The 21,773-nt window shown below is 44.1% G+C and overlaps 1 protein-coding gene across 3 annotated transcripts in view; it reads right to left on the bottom strand.

Annotated features, from left to right (window-relative positions):
* The window catches only part of LOC115088268 (perlwapin-like), a 65,191-nt gene extending 45,820 nt beyond the window's left edge, over window positions 1-19,371 (bottom strand). Inside the window, exon 1 of one of the 3 annotated variants that reach the window (XM_029596381.1) lies at window positions 19,235-19,371. In XM_029596381.1, the coding sequence (XP_029452241.1) occupies window positions 19,235-19,322 (88 nt within the window). In that variant the 5' untranslated portion in view covers window positions 19,323-19,371. The remainder of the gene's footprint in view (window positions 1-19,234) is intronic. The other 2 variants (XM_029596380.1, XM_029596382.1) reach the window with 2 other exon arrangements.
* Between the last annotated feature and the right edge of the window lie 2,402 nt (window positions 19,372-21,773).

Here is a 21,773-nt window from a genome sequence, read left to right as displayed (position 1 = left end):
CATATAGATTCTACTGAGCATTTATTCTCTTGTATGATATTTATCCTGTTGGACTCTATACCCTCCTGGACATAAAGTGCCACACCCCCACCAAGTTGATCCTCCCTATCATTGCGATATAATTTGTACCCTGATATAGCACTGTCCCATTGGTTATCCTCCTTCCACCAAGTCTCTGTGATGCCAATTATGTCAATGTCATCATTTGCTGCTATACACTCTAACTCTCCCATCTTACTACTTAGACTTCTGGCATTGGCATACAAACATTTCAAAGTGTGGTTTTTGCTTGTTTTAACAACCTGCTTTTCAGTTGTTTGGGATAATTTGGAAATCATTAGCTTTGGTGATTTTTTACATACAGGCATATGAACTATGTTTGCTTTTAATGGAACCTTTCTGTTGGGATGCCCTAACTCTCCTGTTTCATTAGTATCCTTCAAGGATACATTTCTCCGAACCATGCACTGCTGAGTGACTGTCGGCTTTCCCCCTTGTTCTAGTTTAAAAGCAGAGAGACTAAATTAATTATTTGCTTTAATCTTTACTGAGGAAGATGTAAGAGATACCCATGCCAAAAATGATATTCGAAGGTAATGAATCAGCAGAACTGAAACAAATCTCAATGTACCTGAAAGATGTAATAGGGCACATTGATAAACTAAAGAGTAGCAAAATCACTTGGACCAGATGGTATTAGGGATGTGAATCATTTTTTGACGATTTAAAATATCGTCTGATATATTTTAAATCGTCAAAAATCGTTAGGGCCACGATACAATTCCAATTCCCCCGATTTATCGTCAAAAAATCGTAAATCGGGGGAAAGGGGAGGGCAGGAAAACCGGCACACTAAAACCCCCTAAAACCCACCCCCGACCCTTTAAATTAAATCCCCCACCCTCCCGAACCCCCTCCCAAATGCCTTAAATTACCCTGGGGTCCAGCGGCGGTCCATAGCTAAATCGGGGGAAGGGGGAGGGCAGGAAAACCGGCACACTAAATCCCCCTAAAACCCACCCCTGACCCTTTAAATTAAATCCCCCACCCTCCTGAACCCCCTCCCAAATGCCTTAAAGTACCCTGGGGTCCAGCGGCGGTCCGAAACGGGCTCCTGCTGTTGAAGCGTGTTGTCTTCAGCCGGCGCCATTTTGCAAAATGGCCGCCGCAAAATGGCGGCGGCCATAGACCAACACGATTCGACCGCAGGAGGTCGCTTCCGGACCCCCGCTGGACTTTTGGCAAGTCTTGTGGGGGTCAGGAGGCCCCCCCCAAGCTGGCCAAAAGTCTCTGGGGGTCCAGCGGGCGTCCGGGAGCGATCTCCTGCCGCGAATCGTTTTCCGTACGGATAATGGCACCGGCAGGAGATCGACTGCAGGAGGTCGTTCAGCGAGGGTTCCGGACCTCCGCTGAACGACCTCCTGCAGTCGATCTCCTGCCGGCGCCATTTTCCATACGGAAAATGGCGCCGGCCATACGCGTATGGCCGGCGCCATTATCCGTACGGAAAACGATTCGTGGCAGGAGATCGCTCCCGGACGCCCGCTGGACCCCCAGAGACTTTTGGCCAGCTTGGGGGGGCCTCCTGACCCCCACAAGACTTGCCAAAAGTCCAGCGGGGGTCCGGAAGTGACCTCCGGTCGAATAGTGTTGGTCTATGGCCGCCGCCATTTTGCGGCGGCCATTTTGCAAAATGGCGCCGGCTGAAGACAACACGCTTCAACAGCAGGAGCCCGTTTCGGACCGCCGCTGGACCCCAGGGTACTTTAAGGCATTTGGGGGGGGGGATTTAATTTAAAGGGTCGGGGGTGGGTTTTAGGGGGTTTTAGTGTGCCGGTTTTCCTGCCTTCCCCCGATTTAGCTATGGACCGCCGCTGGATCCCAGGGTAATTTAAGGCATTTGGGGGTGGGGGATTTAATTTAAAGGGTCGGGGGTGGGTTTTAGGGGGTTTTAGTGTGCCGGTTCACGATTTTAACGATTTTCACGATATTCTAAACACCCAAACGGCAACGATACGATTCCCTCCCCCTCCCAGCCGAAATCGATCGTTAAGATGATCGAGGACACGATTCACATCTCTAGATGGTATACATTCCGGAGTGCTGAAAGAACTGAAAAATTAAATTATAGACATGCTATTAGTAATTTGTAAAACTATCATTACAATCATCTATGGTACCTGAAGGCTGGAGGGTTGCCAATATAATGCCAGTTTTTAAAATCGGATCAAGGGATGATACAGGAAATTACAGACCAGCAAGTCTGATGACTGTGCCAGGCAAAATGGTGAAAAGTATCATAAAGAACAAAATTATTGAACTTATAGATAGGCATAGTTTCATTTAACTAAGGGAAGTCTTGCCTCACCAATCTGCTGTTTTTTTGAGGGCATAAACAAACATGTGGAAAAAGGTGAGGTAGTTGATATAGTGTATGAATATTAAGAAAGCATTTGACAAAGTCCCTCATGATAGACTTCTTAGGAAATTAAAAAGTCATGGAATTGGGGGGGGGGGGGGGGAAGTATTTTATTGTGGATTGGGAACTGGTTAAAAAATAGAAAACAGAGAATAGAGGTAAATGGTAAATTTTCCCAATATAGAAAGGTAAATATTGGAGTGCCCCATGGATCTGTTCTGGGACTACTGCTTTTTAATATATATACATAATTTTATAAACAACCTGGAAATGGGAACACTGAATGAGGTTATCAAATTTTCCGATGACATTAAGTTATTCAAAGTTGTTAAATCATAAGAGGATTGTGAGAAATAACAAGAGGACCCTGCAAAACTGGGAGACTGGGCATACAGATGGCAAATGAAATTTAATGTGGACAAGTGCAAAGTGATGTATCTAGGGAAGAGTAACCAAAATTACAGCTAGACAATGCAAGGTTGCACATTAGGATTCTCCATTCAAGAAAAGGCTCTAAGCGTCATGGATAATATATTAAAATCTTCTGTTCAGTGTGCAGCAGGAGACAGAAAAGCAAATACAATGCTAGATATTATTAGGGTTTGTGGCTGAGGGCCTTGCTGGGCTGGTGAACTCTCACAGGGGCAGTCCAGGACTACAGGACAGACTCAGATTAAGCTAGCAAATCTTCGGCCTATACCAGCCATATTCACCATAGGTTGAGTCTTTGGGTTACGGCAGCCAGCAGGATTTAGATAGTGACTGGAGTTGAGGGTAATGCAGGACTGGAACTAAGGCTGGGAGTGGAACAGAGTGCGGGTAAGGCTGGAACCAAGGCTGAACTGGAACAGGGTGCAGGTGAGACTGGAACAGAGTGCAGGTAAGACAGGACAAGACAGTGCAAGACAAGGACAGCATGGAACATAAACATAAGCCTGAAAACAGCACTACAAGAAGACCCCAAGGGGCATGAAAGAGAAAGGCCTAGAGAGGCCATAGGCAAGGCTTGGATAGGCCACAAGGCAGGAGTAGGCCAAGGTAGACTGCAAGAAAGGAAGAAGCTGGAATGCCCTAAGGCCACAGGTCAAGATTGGTAGCAGAAGGCCGGATGACCACAAGGTGAGACAAGACTAGGAACAGAGGCCTGAGAGGCCTGAGAGCAAGGGTAGAGTATAAGGCTTGAAAAGGCCACAAGACAAGGGTAGACAAACTGGAAGGCAGGACAGGGCCAAGCAGGGAATCAAGTAGGCTCGATGACAAGGCATCAAAGCAAGGAACAGACAGGTTTACGTAAGGCTGAAATCTGGGTGTGGTGCAGGCAAGAGGAAGGAGCTTAGCCAGCCTGTAAAGTCTGCTCACTGGGGTCCCCTGGTGGAGGGGAGGCTGCACCACAGACAAAACCTTAACAGTAGGAAGGGAATGGAGAACAAAACAGAGAATATCATAATGCCTCTGTCTCACTCCATGGTGCAATCTCATCTTGAGTACTGCATGCAGTTCTGGTCACTACATCTCAAAAAAGATATATTATTTATTATTTTTATATACCAACATTCATCTCAATTGAGATATCACACCGGTTTACATTCAGGTACTGTAGGTATTTCCCTATCCCCAGAGAGCTTACAATCTAAGTTTTTGTACCTGAGGCAATGTAGGGTAAAGTGACTTGCCCAAGGTCACAAGGAGTGACATCAGAATTAGAAAAGTTATAGAGAAGGGCAACCAAAATGATAAAGGGGATGGAATGATTCCCCCATCAGGAAAGACTAAAGAGGTTAGGTCTTTTCAGCTTGGAGAAGAGATGGCTGAGGGAAGATATGATTAAGGTCTATAAAATAATAAGCGAAATGAAACAAGTAAATTTTAATTGGTTTTCTCTTTCAAAGAGTAGAAAGACTAAGGGGCACACAATGAAGTTATTAGGCAATACATTTAAAACTAAAAGGAAAATGTTTTTTTACTCAATGCATAAATAAGCTTTGGAATTTATTGCCAGAGGATGTGGTGAAAGATATTACTATTGCTGCATTTAGAAAAGATTTGGATGAGTTCCTGAAGGAAACGTCCATAAACTGTTATTAAGGTGGAGTTGCAGAAATCCACTGCTTATTCTTGGGATAAGCAACTTGGGATCCTGCCAGGTACTTATGACCTGAATTGACCACTGTTGGAAACAGGATACTGGGCCTTGATGGACTTTTGGTCTGACCCAGTATGGCAAGTCTTAAGTTCTTATCTAGATTTCATTTGATTACATTAAGTCAATGTTCATGCCGATGTATAGTATGTATGTTATGTGATTACATTAAGTCATTATATAAGTCATGCCATAATATGTATGTTATGTTGTAAACATTGTGATCTTTATTTGGAAAGACGGTATATAAAATAACTAAATAAATATCTGTATTCAAACAAGAATTTCATTGTTTCCTTTTGACTGTACCTTAAAACATGGCCTTAGGATAAAGAAGCTTTTCATAAGAAATTGCCATACTGGGTAAGACTGAGAGTCCATGAAGTTATTAATAAATGCAATATTTTACAAGCATACATCAAAGCAATAAACAGCATCCTGTTTCCAACAGAAGTTACAAATACCTGGAAGTACCCAAATAGTAAATAAACCCCTTGCTATTAATGCTGGTAATAAGTAGAGGCCATTTCTTAAGTCAACTTGATTAATAGCAAGTTATGGACTTCTCCATTAACTTGTCCAACCCTTTTTTTTAACTTTATTTTTAATGATATTTCAATTAACAAAGCATGAAAAACTTTGTATCAGTATCCAGGAGGTATACAAAAACACATAATAAAGAAAAAAAAAGAATTATAAATATACATATAAATGTATAGAAATATACAATATATGCAACCCCTGAAAAAAGAAACCAAAAAGAAGAAAAAGGGAGGAGGAGGAGAAAATAGGAAAATTTAAATCCAAACCTTTTTTAAACCCAGCTACACTAACTGCCTTAACCACATCCTCTGGCAATGAATTCCAGAGTTTAATTGTGCATTGAGTGAAAAAACATTTCTCCAATTTGTTTTAAATGTGCTACTTGCTAACTTCATGGAGTGCCCACTAGTCCTTGTATTAGATGAGAGAATGAATAACCAATTCACATTTACCCATTCTAGTCCTCTCATTGTTTTATAGACATCTTTCATATCCTCCCTCAGCTGTCTCTTCTCCAAGCTGAACAGCCCTAAGCACTTTAGCCTCTTCTTATAGGGGAGACATTCCATCCCCTTTATCATTTTGGTCACATTTCTCTGTACCTTTTCCAGTGCAATTATATATTTTTTGAGATGTGATGACCAGATTTGTACACAGTATTTAAGGTGCGGTCTCATGATGGAACAATACTTTTTTTGACTGCTGCAGCACACTGAGCCGATGATTTCAATGTATTGTCCAGCATGATGAAAAATCTTTTTCCTGGATGGTAATTTGTCATGGATGTGAGCCCTTGGGCTGTGGTGCGGTTGATGCAGCCTAATAGGCAAACCTACTAGGCCCATGCCAACAGCTGGTGGACACACCCTTACAGGGACTAGAGCTCGAGCTTCACCTGTACCAGCCTTGTTCCCTGCAGGTTGAACCTTTGGGTTCTAGGGACTGGCAGGGCTTAGACAAGTGTCCCTTAAGGAGCAAAGAGTCCCAATATGGGCATTGACCAAGGCAGGCAGAGAACAGACATGGTCCAGGTCCAGGTCAAGGCAGGCAGCAAGCAGATATCAGAATACAAGGCAGCCCCAGAGAATCATGACAAGACAAAGACTAGACATAGAGGAGCAAGACAAGGCAAGAAGAACAAGACATGGTGGACAGGTCAAGGCACAGACAAGGCAAGACAGCAGGAAAATGAGGCAGGCACAGCACAGCGAAGGGAAGGCACAGAGAGAAGCAACACGCACTGCTAGGCGGGAGGACCTGTTGCTGAGGCAAGGTTTCAGGGATCTGACGGGGTTTATTTTATTTATTTATTTATTTAGAGGCTTTTCTATACCGATATTAGTAGGTACATCATATCGGCTTACATCCAAACTAAAGATAGAAATTACATAAAACAGGGAAGGGGGTGGGATAACAGAGGCTAAAAAAACCTAAATAAATAATTAAAGGAAGGCGCATGGAAAAAGAAAAAACTGCAGAGAAAATAACATGATTACATCATTACATGGTAATATCATAACAAGATTATTGGTGGTTTAGAGGGAACAGATGAGATGAGTTGAGGAAGAGGGTCCTAATCTGGGTATGCCTGTTTGAAGAGCCAGGTCTTTAATTTTTTTTTTTTAATTTGATGGTGCAGGGCTCAAGGCGGAGGTTCGCAGGTAGTGTGTTCCAGTGGGCGGGGCCTGCAATAGACAGGGCTTGATCTCTTGTGGAGGATAGGTGTGTCTTTTTGAGGGAAGGGATATGGAGCATGCCATTGCGGCTAGTTTGAGTGGGATGGCTGGATTGTATGAAGTGGAATGGCTCGTCAAGCCAGTTAGAATTGTGTGTAAATGGATTTATGAATAATGGTAAGGGTTTTGAAGAGGATATGTGAGGGGATAGGGAGCCAATGAAGTTCTTTGAGGATGGGGGTGATGTAATCGGATTTGCGGGCATGGGTGATGGTTCTAGCTACAGCGTTCTGCAGCATTTGGAGTGGTTTTATGGTGCAGTAGGGGAGGCCAAGAAAAAGGGAGTTGCAGTAAAGTTTGGATGAGAGGGTTGCCTGAATGACTGTGCGAAGGTCGTGGGTGTGGAGAAGTGGTTTGAGCTTTTTCATGACATTGAGCTTGTAGAAGCCTTCCTTTAGGACTTTGTTGATGTGTTTTTTCATGTTTAGAGATTAGTCAATTAGTACTCCAAGATCTCATATGCAGGGTTGAGAGGCAATAGAATTGAAGGCTGGGTCACTTGAGAGTGAAGGCTTAGGGCTTTGATGGTTGGATATGAGAAGCAGCTCAGTCTTGGAGGAGTTCAGGGCAAGGTGGAGATTTGCGAGTAAGGTGTTTATAGAGTTTAGACATTTCTCCCAGAATTTTAGTGATTCTGAGATAGTCTTGTATCGAAATGACGATTTGTATCGGGATGATGATTTGTACATCATCAGCGTAGATGTAAAATTTGAGGCTCAGGTCGGTTAGGAGGTGGCAGAGTGGCAGGAGGTATATATTGAATAGGGTGGAGGAGAGTGATGAGCCTTGTGGAACTCCTTGGGTGAGGGAGTAGCGAGTGGATTCTGAGGTGCCTATTTTGACAGAGAATTTTCTGTTGGCAAGGTATGATGTAAACCAAAGGAGGGCTGTGCCAGAAATGCCAATGTCGGTGAGTCGAGATAGAAGGAGGTTGTGACTTATTGTGTCGAACGCTGCGGAGATGTCGAGGAAGGTGAGGATGTAGCTGTGGCCTTGATCAATGCCTATGAAAAGGGCGTCAGAGAGAGTGAGTAGGAGGGTTTCTGTATTGTTTACGAAAACCAAATTGAGCGGGGTAGAGAACGTTGTTATCATCAAGGTAGTCCATGAGTTGTGAGTTGACCACCTTTTCCATGATTTTAGCGATAAATGGAAGATTGGAAATGGGGCAGTAGTTTGCGGGGTCTTTTGGGTCCAAGGAGGGTTTTTTGATGAGTGGTTTTGACAACTGCATGCTTGAGGGTGTCAGGGACTGTGCCAATGGATATGGAGCAGTTGATGATGTCAGCTAAGGGTTTAGCGATGGTGTTGGAAATGGTTAGGAGTGCTTTTGTGGGGAGGGTGTCTGTAGGGTGGGATGCTGGTTTAGTTTTTTTAAGGATAGATTCAATATCTTTAGAAGAGGTAATGTCAAGGGGGTTTAGATTGGCATTGGCAATGGTCGGGATGATGGGCATGGGAGGTGAGGTGACGGGGAATCTTAGGAGGATGTTTGCTATTTTATTATGGAAAAATAGGGCAAGCTCTTCACATTTACTGGTAGCTTCGTGGTCAGAGATGGCAGGCGGTGAAGACTTAGTGAGGTAAGATACATAAGAGAAAAGTGCTTTAAGGTTGTACATGTATTCGTGAATTTTGGATACATAGAAGTCTCGTTTCGTTTTAAGTGTGGCGAGTCTGTATGTGTGCAGACTGGATTTGTACATGGCTGCTAGTTGCAAGGAGGGGTTCTTGCGCCAGTTTCTCTCTCTGTCTGAGATTGTTTTTCATTGTCTTTAATTCTGATGTGTACCATGGATTTCTATTTTTTTGTGTAGGGTGTAGGTCTCGGTTGATGAGGGAACATAGTTCGTTTGCTATGTCAAGGGTGAATTTGTTCCATGAGTTGAGGGCAGCTTCAGGGGAGGTACAGTCTAGTTTAGATAGGGAGTTGGAAAGTGCTGCGATTAGGTCCTCAGAGGGGCAGGGTTTTCTGAAGATGGTGTTACTGTGGGAGGTAGTTCTGGTGTTCAGGGCGTTTAAATAGCCTAGGATAGTGGTCCCCAACCTTTTTTGCACCTGGGACCGGCTTCAAGCAAGACCATTTTTCCATGGCCCAGCAGGGTGGGGGTGGGGCGGGGCTTTGGTCATATGGGGGCGGGGTTATGGATGGGGTTGGATTTTAGTGCATACTTATTTAATTATGACATTTATAATGTGAATGTGACTCAACTCACCATAGGTTCAGAATGAGTGGGAGCACTGGGCTTGTTTTCCTGGATCAGTGTGAGCACTGGACTTGTTTTCCTGCAACAAGACGTTCCCATCTAGGGGTGATGGGAGACAGTGACACCCGAAGTGTGTTCCTTATGTCCAGTCTACTCCGTAATTTCGTTTTTGCTGTTGTCATTGCAGAAAACCCAGTTTCACAAAGATAGGATGTTGGAAATAGAAGCAGAGTTTTCAGTGCTTTTGTGGCAATCTTAGGATATTCTGCCTTGACTTTAATCCAGAACATTGGGAGATTTGAAGTCTCAAACATACTTTTAAGGCTACCATCGTTTGCAATCTCAAGCAGTTGGTCTTCAAGCACGAACAAGGTCGATTCACCTGGCTTGTTCACAAATGGGTTGCGAATCCATTCCTTCCTAGTTCGTGGGTCTTTTGTGGTTGGAAAGTAATGCTCAAACTCTACTGAAAGCTGAGATAGGTAATCACGCACCAGCTGGAAGAATGAAAGCTCAGGCTCTGTCTCTTCCAAAATCCCTGCTAATGTTTGAAACATGTCAAATATCCCTATTCTCGCTCGCCGTCCCCACACTTCCAGTTTGGCTTTGAATGCAGCAACTTTATCTGCCAATTTGAAGGCAGTTGTCATTCTCCCCTGAAGTGACAGATTAAGTTCATTCAACAAGTTGAATATGTCACACAAGCAAGCAAGTTTTGTGACCCATTCCTCACTACTGAAATGTGCTGCAAGTGGCGATTCTTTTTCTAAAAGAAATCTATGAAGCGGTTCTCGTAATTCAAAAACTCTGGCCAGTGCTCTACCTTTAGAAAGCCATCTGACTTGTGTGTGTAAGAGAAGACGTTTGTGCTCTGCGTCCATCTCCTCACAGAACTGCTCGAACAGACGTGAGTTAAGGGCGTGTGCTTTGATGTGATTAATAACTTTAATCACATCTTGCAAAACGCTGTTAAGTTCAGGTGACATTTTTCGGCTTGCCAGCATATCTCTATGGATGACCCAGTGCGTAGACTCACATTCAGATGCAACCTCTTTGACCCGAGTAGTTAAACCTGAAAGCCGTCCAGTCATGGCAGCTGCGCCGTCCGTGCACATACCGACACAAAATGACCAGTTTAATTTTCCTGATATGTAATCATCCAAAGACTTGAATAGTTCTGTACCTGTGGTGTTGGCTGGCAACAATAATGCACATAACATATCCTCATGCACATCCTCCTGAAAAATATATCGCACATACAAGCATCATTGCCTTGTTGTCAACGTCAGTAGACTCGTCAACCTGGATTGCGTACCATGGTGACGCATTAATCCTCTCTAACAATTGTACCTCGATGTCTTCTGCTATTTCATTAATTCATCTAGTGACAGTGCTCGCTGAAAGAGGAACCTGTGCCACCTTTTTAACTGCAGCCTCTCCTAAAAGTTCATGGCAAACGTCCTTAACGGCAGGCAGGATCAACTCTTCACCAATAGTGAAGGGCTTCTTAGCCTTAGCAATGTGGTTAGCCACTAAGAATGATGCTCTCTGTGCAGACACATTTGTTGATGTGGTGGCCTTCACTAATTGCTTCTCTCCTTCGTGTTCACGTTTTTTTCTTTCAAAAAACTCCAAAGGCTTGTCTTTTGATGCAGGGTGCTTGGTCTGTAAGTGGCGAATCAGTTTTGAAGGCTTCATGGCCTCGTTGGATAGCCGGTTGCCACATATTAGACAGGCTTGGGGCCTGTGAATAGCCTGTTGCGAGGAACCCATAATTTAAGTAGGACTATTGTATTTTCTTTTAAATGCAGCTTTCTTTTTTTTTTTTTTTTTTTTTTTTTTTTTTAGCAGTCATGGAGTCTTCATCTGTGTCATCATTGGGTCTTTCTCCCTCTTCAAAGAAGCTCTCGAGCAATGTTTGTTTTTTACTCATTTTACAAGGTTTTGAGGCTGAGGCATAGTAGGCCCCTAGTGCTGAAAGATGGCTACTGCTACTGACGACAGGCACTACTGAAGATGACTGCTACTGCTGCTACTGGACACAGCCACTGCTGCTATTATTTTCTTTTTTTTTCACTTTTTTTAACCTCGGTGTACAGCGCTGTAGATCAGGTCCCCGCCAGGAGCTATGCCAGGAGCCACGACAGTTTTGATCTCCAAGTGACTCAAGCCAGGGCCCGCTGATCTCCTTTCCCCTTCACTCTTCTTCAATAAAAGTGCCTTCTTTCTCCCCTGTCCTCCTTCTCTTCAGCTGCTGCTGCTCTATTTCTACAATTAAATCACAAAAAACCCCAGTAGCATGAATCTCATGCAAATGCCAATATGTAAAAAATCTTCCTACAACTAATTCTATACGGCAATGAGAGTGAAGACTGAAATATATAGGAAGGGACAGAATGTCAATATAAATCCTGCACCTCCAGTTCTCTAACTCTGTGCATCCACTGAAATTCCCCCAAACAATGGAGCTTGGATGTTTCCCTTATAGCTCATCATACTAAAAGATATTTTCAAATTCTGGTGTCACCTCACAGTAACAGCAGCACAAACACCTTCCACTGCCAGGCACATTGTGAACTAACACAAAACCCTGCAAAAAAGACACTCAAAATCTATACTGCAATCCCATTGTAACACAACAGTAATAACACCAAGAACTCAAACAACAATAACCCTCCCTGTGAATAAGCAAGGGTAAATATTACACTGGGTCCTAGGATAACAATACACCACCTACTGAGGAAACAAAACAAACCCGATTGCTATAGATCCCTATGCTAGCAGAATCTCTCATAATGGTCACACACACAGAGCAGAGACAGACCCTCACCAAATACAGACTACAAAATAAAGGAGCACAAATTAGACAAAAATTGAAATGGAAACCCCAAGAAGCCAGACTCTGTGTATTAACAATGGAAAAACAGAACCACCATTCCTCATAAAACAAATAAAATCAAGAAACATAAAGCATCAGTTATAGTAAAACCATACTAATAAAAGAATATTTTAAAACTACTGATAAATAGAATTTCTATTAATTAAAATCATATACATTTTTTACAATTTCCCAAACACCAATAAAATATTTCAAAACAGCACATATATCAAATAACATTCAATAATTAAAACTAATAAGGATTTTAAAAAGCCCTTGCTGTCCATACATGGGAGCTCTTGATTTCCAGTCACCCTGATATTGTTGAGGATTGAGGTTATCCTCTCTCTCACACATACTCACATGTCCATTCTCTCTCACACATACAGGGGCGGATTTTAAGAACCCTGCTCGCGTAAATCCACCCGGATTTACGCTAGCAGGGCCCTGCGTGCCGGTGCGCCTATGTTCAATAGGCCTACCGGCGCGCGCAGAGCCCCGGGACTCGCGTAAGTCCCGGGGTTTTCCGAGGGGGCGTGTCGGGGGCGGGGCCGAGCGGCGCACCGTTTTCGGGGCGGGACGTGGCGTTTCGGGGCGGGCCCGGGGGCATGGCCACACCCTCGAACCGCCCCCGGGTTGCGTCTAGGCGCGCCAGCAGCCCGCTGGCGCGCGGGGATTTACTTCTCCCTCTGGGAGGCGTAAATCCCCCAACAAAGGTAGGGGGGGGGTTTAGACAGGGCCGGGGGGGGTGGGTTAGGTAGAGGAAGGGAGGGGAAGGTGAGGGGAGGGCGTTAGCGAATTCCCTCCGAGGCCGCTCCGATTTCGGAGCGGCCTTGGAGGGAACGGCAGCAGGCTGTGCGGCTCGGCGCGCGCCAGCTACACGGAATAGGCAGCCTTGCGCGCGCCGATCCAGGATTTTAGCGGCTACGCGCGTATCTACTAAAATCCCGCGTACTTTTGTTGGCGCCTGGAGCGCCAACAAAAGTACACGAACGCGCCGTTTTTGAAAATCTACCCCACACTGTCACATACATACACATTCATGCTCTTATACCCACCATAACCTCTCGCTCTCAGACACTGACACACTCTCAGGCTGTAAGATACTCTCTCTCTCCCCACCCCCCCACACACACACTCTTACTCCCCTGGATTTTCTCATACACACTCATGCTCTCACTGGCTCCCTCACAACCTCAGAGCCTCTCAGATAAAACTCCATGCAGCAGAAATAATGCTGAATGTTGAGAATTGTGTTATGCAGGCTAATCTGGAAAATGCACTAATTGCTACATGAGTCATAATGAATCTGTCCTCAGCTGCAGGCTTCAATTGATTATCCTGGCTCCCTTTAATGTTTGCCAAATACAGTTCATGTGTAGGGATGCGCGTAACCCTTTTAAAATCCGGCCCATAGAGTTATGATCGCCCTCTTACAGTACTCTCTCACTCACTCTTACCCAGTGAGCACTCTGTGACTGCTGCTGCCGCCAATTCTTTCACATTTTGAAAATGGCACCCTCACTTACCCCGGCAGTGCCATGACCACTGACACTGCCTTGTCTCTCTGTGGGGTGTCTTCATCTGTCTGGGTGTCAGGTAGCTGTCTTTCTGAGTATGGGGCCTCTATATATTTCTATGTTTGACCCGGTGTCTGTTTTGCTTTCTGTTGGTCTGCCTCTTTGTGGCCATGTGTATGTGTGATCTTACTCCTTTCAGCAATAGCAAATGAGGACTTTCAGCCACTGATTGGCAGTGTGACTGCCTGGTGAATACTCTTCATGTATGTGTCTGTGTATATCTTATATAAAATATCTATATATATATAGTAACCCATCTTGGGGGGCCCCGACCTATCACATGCAGTTCAAAACGTTTGCTCACCCCTGCCATATGGGATCCAGTAAACCATCTTGATTACTATGGGAGAAGCAGTTTATTAAGCCTATTGAACTACTGTTATTGAAAGTGGTTTTGGGTTTTTTTTTACAGTGCATATAAATATAATATACATGTTGTAAGTGATATTTTTACTTCAGAAGATTGTAGTTTGAATGTCCCTGATTTTACACCTGTTTAGGTTAGGGAAGTGGTTAATAAGAAATTTTAAAATGAAAAAAAAAAAAAGCATAATATTTAATTGTGTGGGGAGTAGAGGGAAGGAGGAACAAAAGGCTGAATAGTTCGTCTAGGGCTTCTAACACTCTTGCACTGGTCCTAAGAGTGTGCCACATACCCGGACTCTCACTATTCATCGGCCTCCAATATCCAAGGCTGGCGCAACCTGTGCAAGCCATGCATTTGCACAGGACGGCGGCCTCAGGGAATGAGCTGCTGGTGCCACCGCAAGGAGGAGGATCCACAAGGTCCCACAATGAAGAAAAGGGAGTTGCAGGGCCGTGTGCTTGTTCACCTGACAAAGATGAAGAGCTACAGGGCAGTCGCAAAGAAGAGGAGGAGCCGTAAGGCCGCATGGCAGTTCAGAATCAGCCGCACGACAAAGATGAGAAAGTTGCAGGGCCACGTGGTAATGAAGGAGGAGGAGCCGTAAGGCCGCGTGGCAGTTCACAATCAGCCGCATGACAAAAATAAGAGAGTTGCAGGGCCGCATGGTAAAGAAGAGGAGGAGCCAACCCATAGGGGCCATGTGGCGGTTCGCTTCCCACTGCGCGTCAAAGAGGAGAAAGAGCTGCAGGGCCTCTCAGCCAGATGAGTTGAAGAGCCGCGCAGCCAAGGTGAAGAGCTGCAGCCTGCAGGACCACTTGGTTCCCAGGCAACCATAAGGAAAAAAAAGCCGCGAGGCAGTTCCCAATCTGCCTTGCAGCAGAATTGGATAGCCAGGGCTGCTGGGAGAGGCCTTGGTGTAGACATGTGTGTGTCTGAGCATGTAACATATGTATTTGTGTGTGGGTGTCTGATCGAGTGTGTGTGAGAGGATGCGTGCGTGTGTGTGTGTGTGTGTGTGAGAGAGAGGATGCATGGGGGTGTGTGTGTGTGCGAGTCTGAAAGAGAGAAAGCACTGAGACAGATGCAAGCTCAAGGGATAATGGTTCTAGGCGACCAGAAGGAAAAAAAAAGCTATGAAGCAATTCCCAACCTGCCCCGCAGCAGAAGTGGAGGGCCGGGGCTACTAGGAGAGGCCTTGGTGTAAAGCATGAGTGTCTGTATCTGTGTGTGGGTTTCTGACAGGAGTGGTTCTATAATGAGGCAGGGTGAGGTGGACGTTTCAGGCGGCAAACTTTGCAAGCGGCAAAAACTGCCCCCCCCCCCCAACTCCTCTAGCAACCACCTCACCCTGCAGCCAAAACAAAGGATGCACGGGCCTCCGGTGGATGGTCTTGGGAGAAGTCTGTGCTACTGCGGAGCACAGAATCTGCGCAGAATTCCCCCCTGCACAGCTGGGGTCTTCTCCATGTTTGCCATTTTCTGCGCAGATAATGGCAAAGATGGAGGAGACCCTGGCATGCCATGAGCGGAGCTCATCCTGCTCGCGGCAAAGATGAAGGCCCCGGTGAGAGTGAGTATGTGTAGAGGGCTGAATGTGTGTGTTTGTGTGTGGTTGTGAGAGGAGGCATGTGTGTGTCTGAGCATGTGTGTGAAAGAGCTCGTGTGTGTGTGTGTGTGTGTGAGAGAGAGGGAGCACTGAGACAGAATCAGGCTCCAGGGATGATGGAATAAGAGGGCTAAAATAGTAATTTTTTTTTTAAAAGTAAATTCTTCAATTTATATTAGGAAAAGTTGTGGTACTGAAGCACAGGGTGTACTCTTCAGTATGTTTCTGAACATGTGAGTGTGTAAGCGTGGGTGTATCTGAGCATGTATATGTGAGAGAGAAGGATTCTTGTGCGTGTGTAAGAGGGAATGTGTGTGAACATGTATATGTAAGGAAAGAGCATATGTGAGCATGTGTGTGAGTCTAAGAATGTGTGAGAGAAAGAGGGAGCATGTGCATGTGAACGTGTGTATGCAAGAGGAAGCATGTGCACATATGAGGGAGAGAGCATATGTATGTATAGATTTATATCTATGAGAGAGACAGGGAGGAGAAAGTTTATGCATTCATCACTCACTAGTGATGAATGCATAGATAACAGGGCACCTAGCCCTGTTATCTGTGCCCTCTTGTTTGATGTAATTTCCAACTTTGGTTCTATGTAAACAGAAGTGATTTGTACTAGTACAGGAACATCGGTATATAAAAGCCTTAAATAAATAAATAAATAATTCATGACACTCTCAGAGTGATGAAATCAAAAGGTTCCAGGTATGGAGAGCATGAATTATTTTATCCTTATTAGTTTTAATTTTTAGATGGTGTTTGATGTGAAATATTGGTGTTTGAGAAATTTAAAACAAATTTTTTATGAGTTTTTAATTATTGAATCTTCCAGCTGTTTTGAAATATTCTTTTTATTAGTATATTTATACTATTATGATTAATGTATTTATTGTATTTCTTGATTTTATTGTTTAATGTCTTAGGATTGGTGGTGGTTTCTGTTTTTCCATTGTTGCACTGCATAGAGTATCTCTTGGTGTGGTTTTCCTATTCAGTTTTTGCCTGCATGTTTCTATTTATACTCTCTTTATTTTGTATTTGGTGTATTTGTATTTGGTCTGCCTATGTTCTACATGTGTGACCAAGGAGAGGTATTCTACTAGCATGTAGCTTGGTTTCTTCTGTTTTCTTAATAGGAGGTGTATTGGTGTTTTGGGGTGTTGTGTAATATTTGCACTGTTGCCTTTTCATAGATAGGGTTATTACATTTTTAAGTGTGGCAGTTAGGGCTATTTTAGGGTGGAGGTTTGGTTTATTATATTTTAATTGTAATTTACTCATGGCTTTTTGAGGGTCAAGCCCATACTTAACACGCATTACAGTAGCCCTAATGCCATATGGGTTCCAAGTGTCTTTTTTTGTAGGGTTTTCTGGTTGACACCAAAGAAATGCATGCAAATACTTGTGATTTTTTTTTTCATCTCAGAAGACTGTACTTTGAATATTCCTTTTCATGTAAAACCTGAATAATGAATGCATAATTTCTAACTGTGTATATGGAGAGAGCAGGAGGCGGGGTGCCAGGGTATAAGATTTACCAGGGGCACCTAATACTCTTGCACCAGAAATGGGTTCCAGGGGAGGAGGGTGAAGACCTGGAGGGTGGAGGGGTGACAGTTTTAAAGTTTAGGTCGCTGGAAGGAATTGGGTTTGTTTTTTGGTTTGGTTTTTTTTTTGGCATGTCCGAGACAGAGACTGAATGAAGTTGGGCGGGGGAGGGGGGGGCAGAAAACAGCGAGCATCGGCCCTGCCCACATCCCCAGGGGCAGATGCTGGGGAAGAGTGGGAGGCAGACAATAGGGAGTGGAGGAGCAGCCTAATGGTTAAAGCAGTGGGCTGCAAACCGGGGGAAGCCAGGGATCACATACAACTGTAGCTCCTTGTGGCCACGGGCAAGTCACTTCGCCCTCCATTGTGGAATCAGACCCTTAGACTGTGAGCCCACTGGGGAGAGGGAGCTAATCTGCAGTATCTGAATGCAATCTTCTCTGAAATGCAGAATATACATATAAATAGGGGTTCCCAGGAACGTGGCAGGGCTGCCAGCTTCCCAGAAAGACTGACTGTCAGTGATAATATCTCTGCCATTCCTTTGGGAACCCTGCCCCTCTTCCCCCAGCATTACAAATCACCGAAAGAGCCAGACTCCAGGGGGGGGAGGGGGGCTCCATTCCCCAGCCTGCTTTATGATTTCTCTTTGCCCTTTCATCCCTCGCCTCGGGCAGACTGCCTGGTATAGCACTGTCCCATTGGTTATCCTCCTTCCACCAAGTGTCTGTGATGCCAATTATGTCAATCTCATCATTCACTGCTATACATTAATTCTAACTCTCCCATCTTACTTCTTAGACTTCTGGCACTGGCATACAGACATTTCAAAGTGTGCTTTTTGTTTGTATTAACATCCTGCTTTTCAGACAATAGGGATAATTTGGAAATCATTAGCTCAGGTGATTTTTTACATATAAAGCACATGGACTCTCTCTGTTGGGATTCCCTAATTCTCCTGTTTCATTAGTATCCTTCGAAGATACATTCCTCCGAACCGTGCACTGCTGAGTGACTGTCTGCTTTCCCCCTTGAAAACTGTTCTCTCTCCTTTTTGAAGGTTAGTGCCAGCAGCTGGTTAAGGTGGAGTCCATCCTTTCGGAAAAGACTCCCCCAGCCCCAGAACACTGCCTATGTTCCTTACTAAACTGAATCCCTCTTCCCTGCCCCATTGCCTCATCCACACATTGAGACTCCGGAGCTCTGCCTGCCTCTGGGCGTCCTGTGTGTGGCATTTCAGAGAATGTTACCCTGGAGGTTCTGCATTTCAACTTTCTACGTAAATCCTAAATTGGCATGGAGGTTTCAGGTCACTGAAGAACTATTTACATTCATTCAACAATACTGCAAGATCACCTGAGTGGTCTGGCTGAGATCTCAGCTGAGCGTAAAATCTGTCAAAAGATGAACTTCCTCTAAAGTAATTGCAGACATTGCCTCTGCAAAAGCAAGGAAGGGCCATGTCACTTATACATGAGAGGGGCTAGTTCCTCATGTTTAATACATTCGGATTGTCTATTTCCTGCATAAGTGACGTCTGGGGGAAACATTTCACCAAGCTGCCTAACAACAAGGTACGAGTGAAACATTAGTACGTTATAAAAGAGAAGCTTTGCGGGTAGTTTCTCTTTGAAAATTTGCTAAGGATTTTGGGGATACAAAAGTACCCACATACTTTGCACCTGCTAAAAACACACCTGGGTTTAGGAAGGAGAAAATACACATGCACATTTGAAAAATTCTATATTCACACATGGGGCCGGATTTTAAAAACATGTACATGCTTAAAATTGAGTTTTACATGTGTAAATGCACTTTACTTGAGTAACTGGGCTTTTTAAAATTGCCACAATAAATGCCATTCAACTGTCCATTCAGTTTCTTTGCAAAAATGCATTTTACTCGAGTACATGGCTTTTTGAAAATTGCTACGATAATATGCTACATTTATGTGCGTAACTCCTTTGAAAATCGCCTCCATGGTTTGTTCCCCTGACCCAACCTCACCTCCCAAAACGTCCACCTTTGGAGTGGCTAAAATATAACTGCCTAGTGAAAAGTGTCTCTCTTTTGGCCCCAGTGTGTCTAGCCCCAGCCCTTCTTCCTGTCACCAGTAACCTGCGGTTCTGCCCTCACCTGTAACCCACTACCCCTCCATTTCTGTAATCTAACCTGTAACTTCAGGCTGTCTGCTCTGTACTCACGTTGTACTGCTGTTTTCCCAGATATAACTGCAGGTATACAGAGGGCAAGGAATGCCAGAAGAAGGAAGATGCCACCTGCTGCCTTCATAGTGCTTTCAGGAGCTGCAACTGAACCTGCTAACTAGTTAGACTTAATGATTTATACACTAGAGCTAAAGGGCCTGGAGCTAGAAAGAGAGGGGGGAGGGGGGAGTTTACAATGACAGATCAGCACTTGGGCACCTGCCATGCTTTATTGCAAAATCAGCCTATTTCCCAACACATCCTGAACGAGGAAATGAGTTACGAAACGAGGATGGACATATTGCTCTTGAAATAGAGATCAATTACATGATGTAACGGAGTGGCCCTGTTTTCCCCTGTTTGTATGTGCAGGACCAGGCCAGAAGCCTGGTCCACCTTAAATCCCACAGAGGGAGAGAGCTCTGCGGGCGGGACCCTGCTAGGGAGCACAAGAGTGTAGGCCCAGCTGGATACAGGAAGCTCAATTCTCTAGGAGCAAAGAGGCTCCTAACCCTCTCCAGCAGGCCAATGCAATATCGGGCACTCAGGCCAGGGGAGGCTCAAGGCAATCTGCTGCCTGAGGTGAAGGATGAAATGGCGCCTCCCTCCCCCCATGGCCCAGTGCAGGGGGAACGCGATGGAGGGTGAAGTGACTTACCCAAGGTCACAAGGAATGGCAATAGGATTTGAACCCTGGCTTCCCTTGTTTGCAGCCCAATGCTCTAACCACTCAGTTTTTGGGGGCTGTTATTTTTTTGTTCTCAGTCTTTGGCATCTGCACTAGGGAGCGCCGGAGAAATGTTTAATGGGGTGGGGCGGCCTTTGGGTCTAGAAATAGAACTCCATTCCCTATTGCCTGCCTCCCACCTCTCATACCCTCGGGGTATGAGAAATTGGTGAATGGTGGGAGTCTGGGGTGGTGTGACACTTTCTTAGGGCTGATACAAGGGTATTAGATGCCCTAGACCAGTGGTCCCCAAACCTGTCCTGGAGGGCCACCAGCCAGTCGGGATTTTGGGATATCCTCAATGAATATGCATGAGAGAAAATTTGCATGCACTGCCTCCATAACATGTAAATTCTCTCTCATGCATATTCATTGAGGATATCCCAAAAACCTGACTGGCTGGTGGCCCTCCAGGACAGGTTTGGGGACTATTGCCCTAGACAAACCTTACAGCCTTTCATTCCCCCTTCCCTCCACTCCCAGCATAATGAAAGCTTATGTATTATTTTCCATTTTAAAATTTATTAACTCCCCCAAACTAAAAAGGAAAATAGACATTTAAAGTACAATCTTCTGAAGTAAAAATATCACTTACAACAACACATATACTGTATAGGCATACACTGCAAAAAAAAACACACTTTCAATAATAATAGTTTAATTGACTTAATAAACTACTTTTCTCATAATAATCAAGGCAATTTATGGATCCCATATGGTATTAAGTCTATGGTAAAGTGCACTGGGTGTGTACTTGGCCCAGAGAAAGCCAGGAATAAACTGAACTACAATTCCAATATAGTAAGCCTTCCAAATCATAACTGCCAGCACTCAACCTATGAAAAAGCCATACTGCAAATATTACATCAGGCTCTAAACACCAGTACACCTCCTATTAGGAAAACACATTAAAGCCAGGTTGGGGTAAATCCCTACACGGAAACTACATGCTAGCAGAATACCTAAAGCCTCAGTCACAATTGCAGAACACAGATAGACTCTCGCAAATACAGAATAAAGAGATCATAAAATATAAACGGAACCATGCAGGCAAAAACTGAACTGGAAATCACAAGAAGCCAAACTCTGTAAGCAATGCAAACACAATCAAGAAATATAAAACATTAAAGATACCAATAAAAAGAATGTCAAATCTGCTGATAAATTCATCCAATTAAAAACATGTTTAAAATATTACTAAACAATAATAAAATATTTCAAAACAGCAGATATATCACATCCAATAATTAAAACCAACAAGGATAAAAAAGAATCTCCCACTCTCCATACCTGGGAACTTTAAATTTGCAGTCCTCCTGAAATTGTCGTAGATTGGAGGAGGGTACACAAACTTTAACCTCCCTCACACACGTACACAGGAGGAATTCCTTTTATCCTCCCCTTCACTGGCTTCAGCTAAATTAATATGCTGCTCTTCCCCTCTAATGCTACACCAGGATACTTGTTACCTCTTATTTTGGGAAAAAGTCAACAACTGGCTGTTTAGTCGGCCTTCCCCTAGACTCCACAGTACAGATTTATTCCTCTGCTACCTACCTAAACTCTTTCTGATCACAAGTCCCTTAAGCTTCATCCACTTCTGGGTCATTTCTACTCAGCTATTTCTTAATATCCCTCACATCTCCAATAATTAACTTACTTATTAATTATATATATATGAATTTTATATATATATATATATATATATTTATTTATTACTATCCAGTGTATTCCACTTGCATTTATATTTATGCCTCATTTATAGCTAGGGACCTTCGTTTTCAGTTTTTATTTTATTTTTCCTGAGGA

Source organism: Rhinatrema bivittatum, chromosome 3 (genome assembly GCF_901001135.1).
Source record: "Rhinatrema bivittatum chromosome 3, aRhiBiv1.1, whole genome shotgun sequence".
NCBI classification, from domain to species: domain Eukaryota; kingdom Metazoa; phylum Chordata; class Amphibia; order Gymnophiona; family Rhinatrematidae; genus Rhinatrema; species Rhinatrema bivittatum.
Note: the sequence above shows the minus strand (reverse complement) of the source record. Positions and strands in the feature narration are given on the sequence as shown.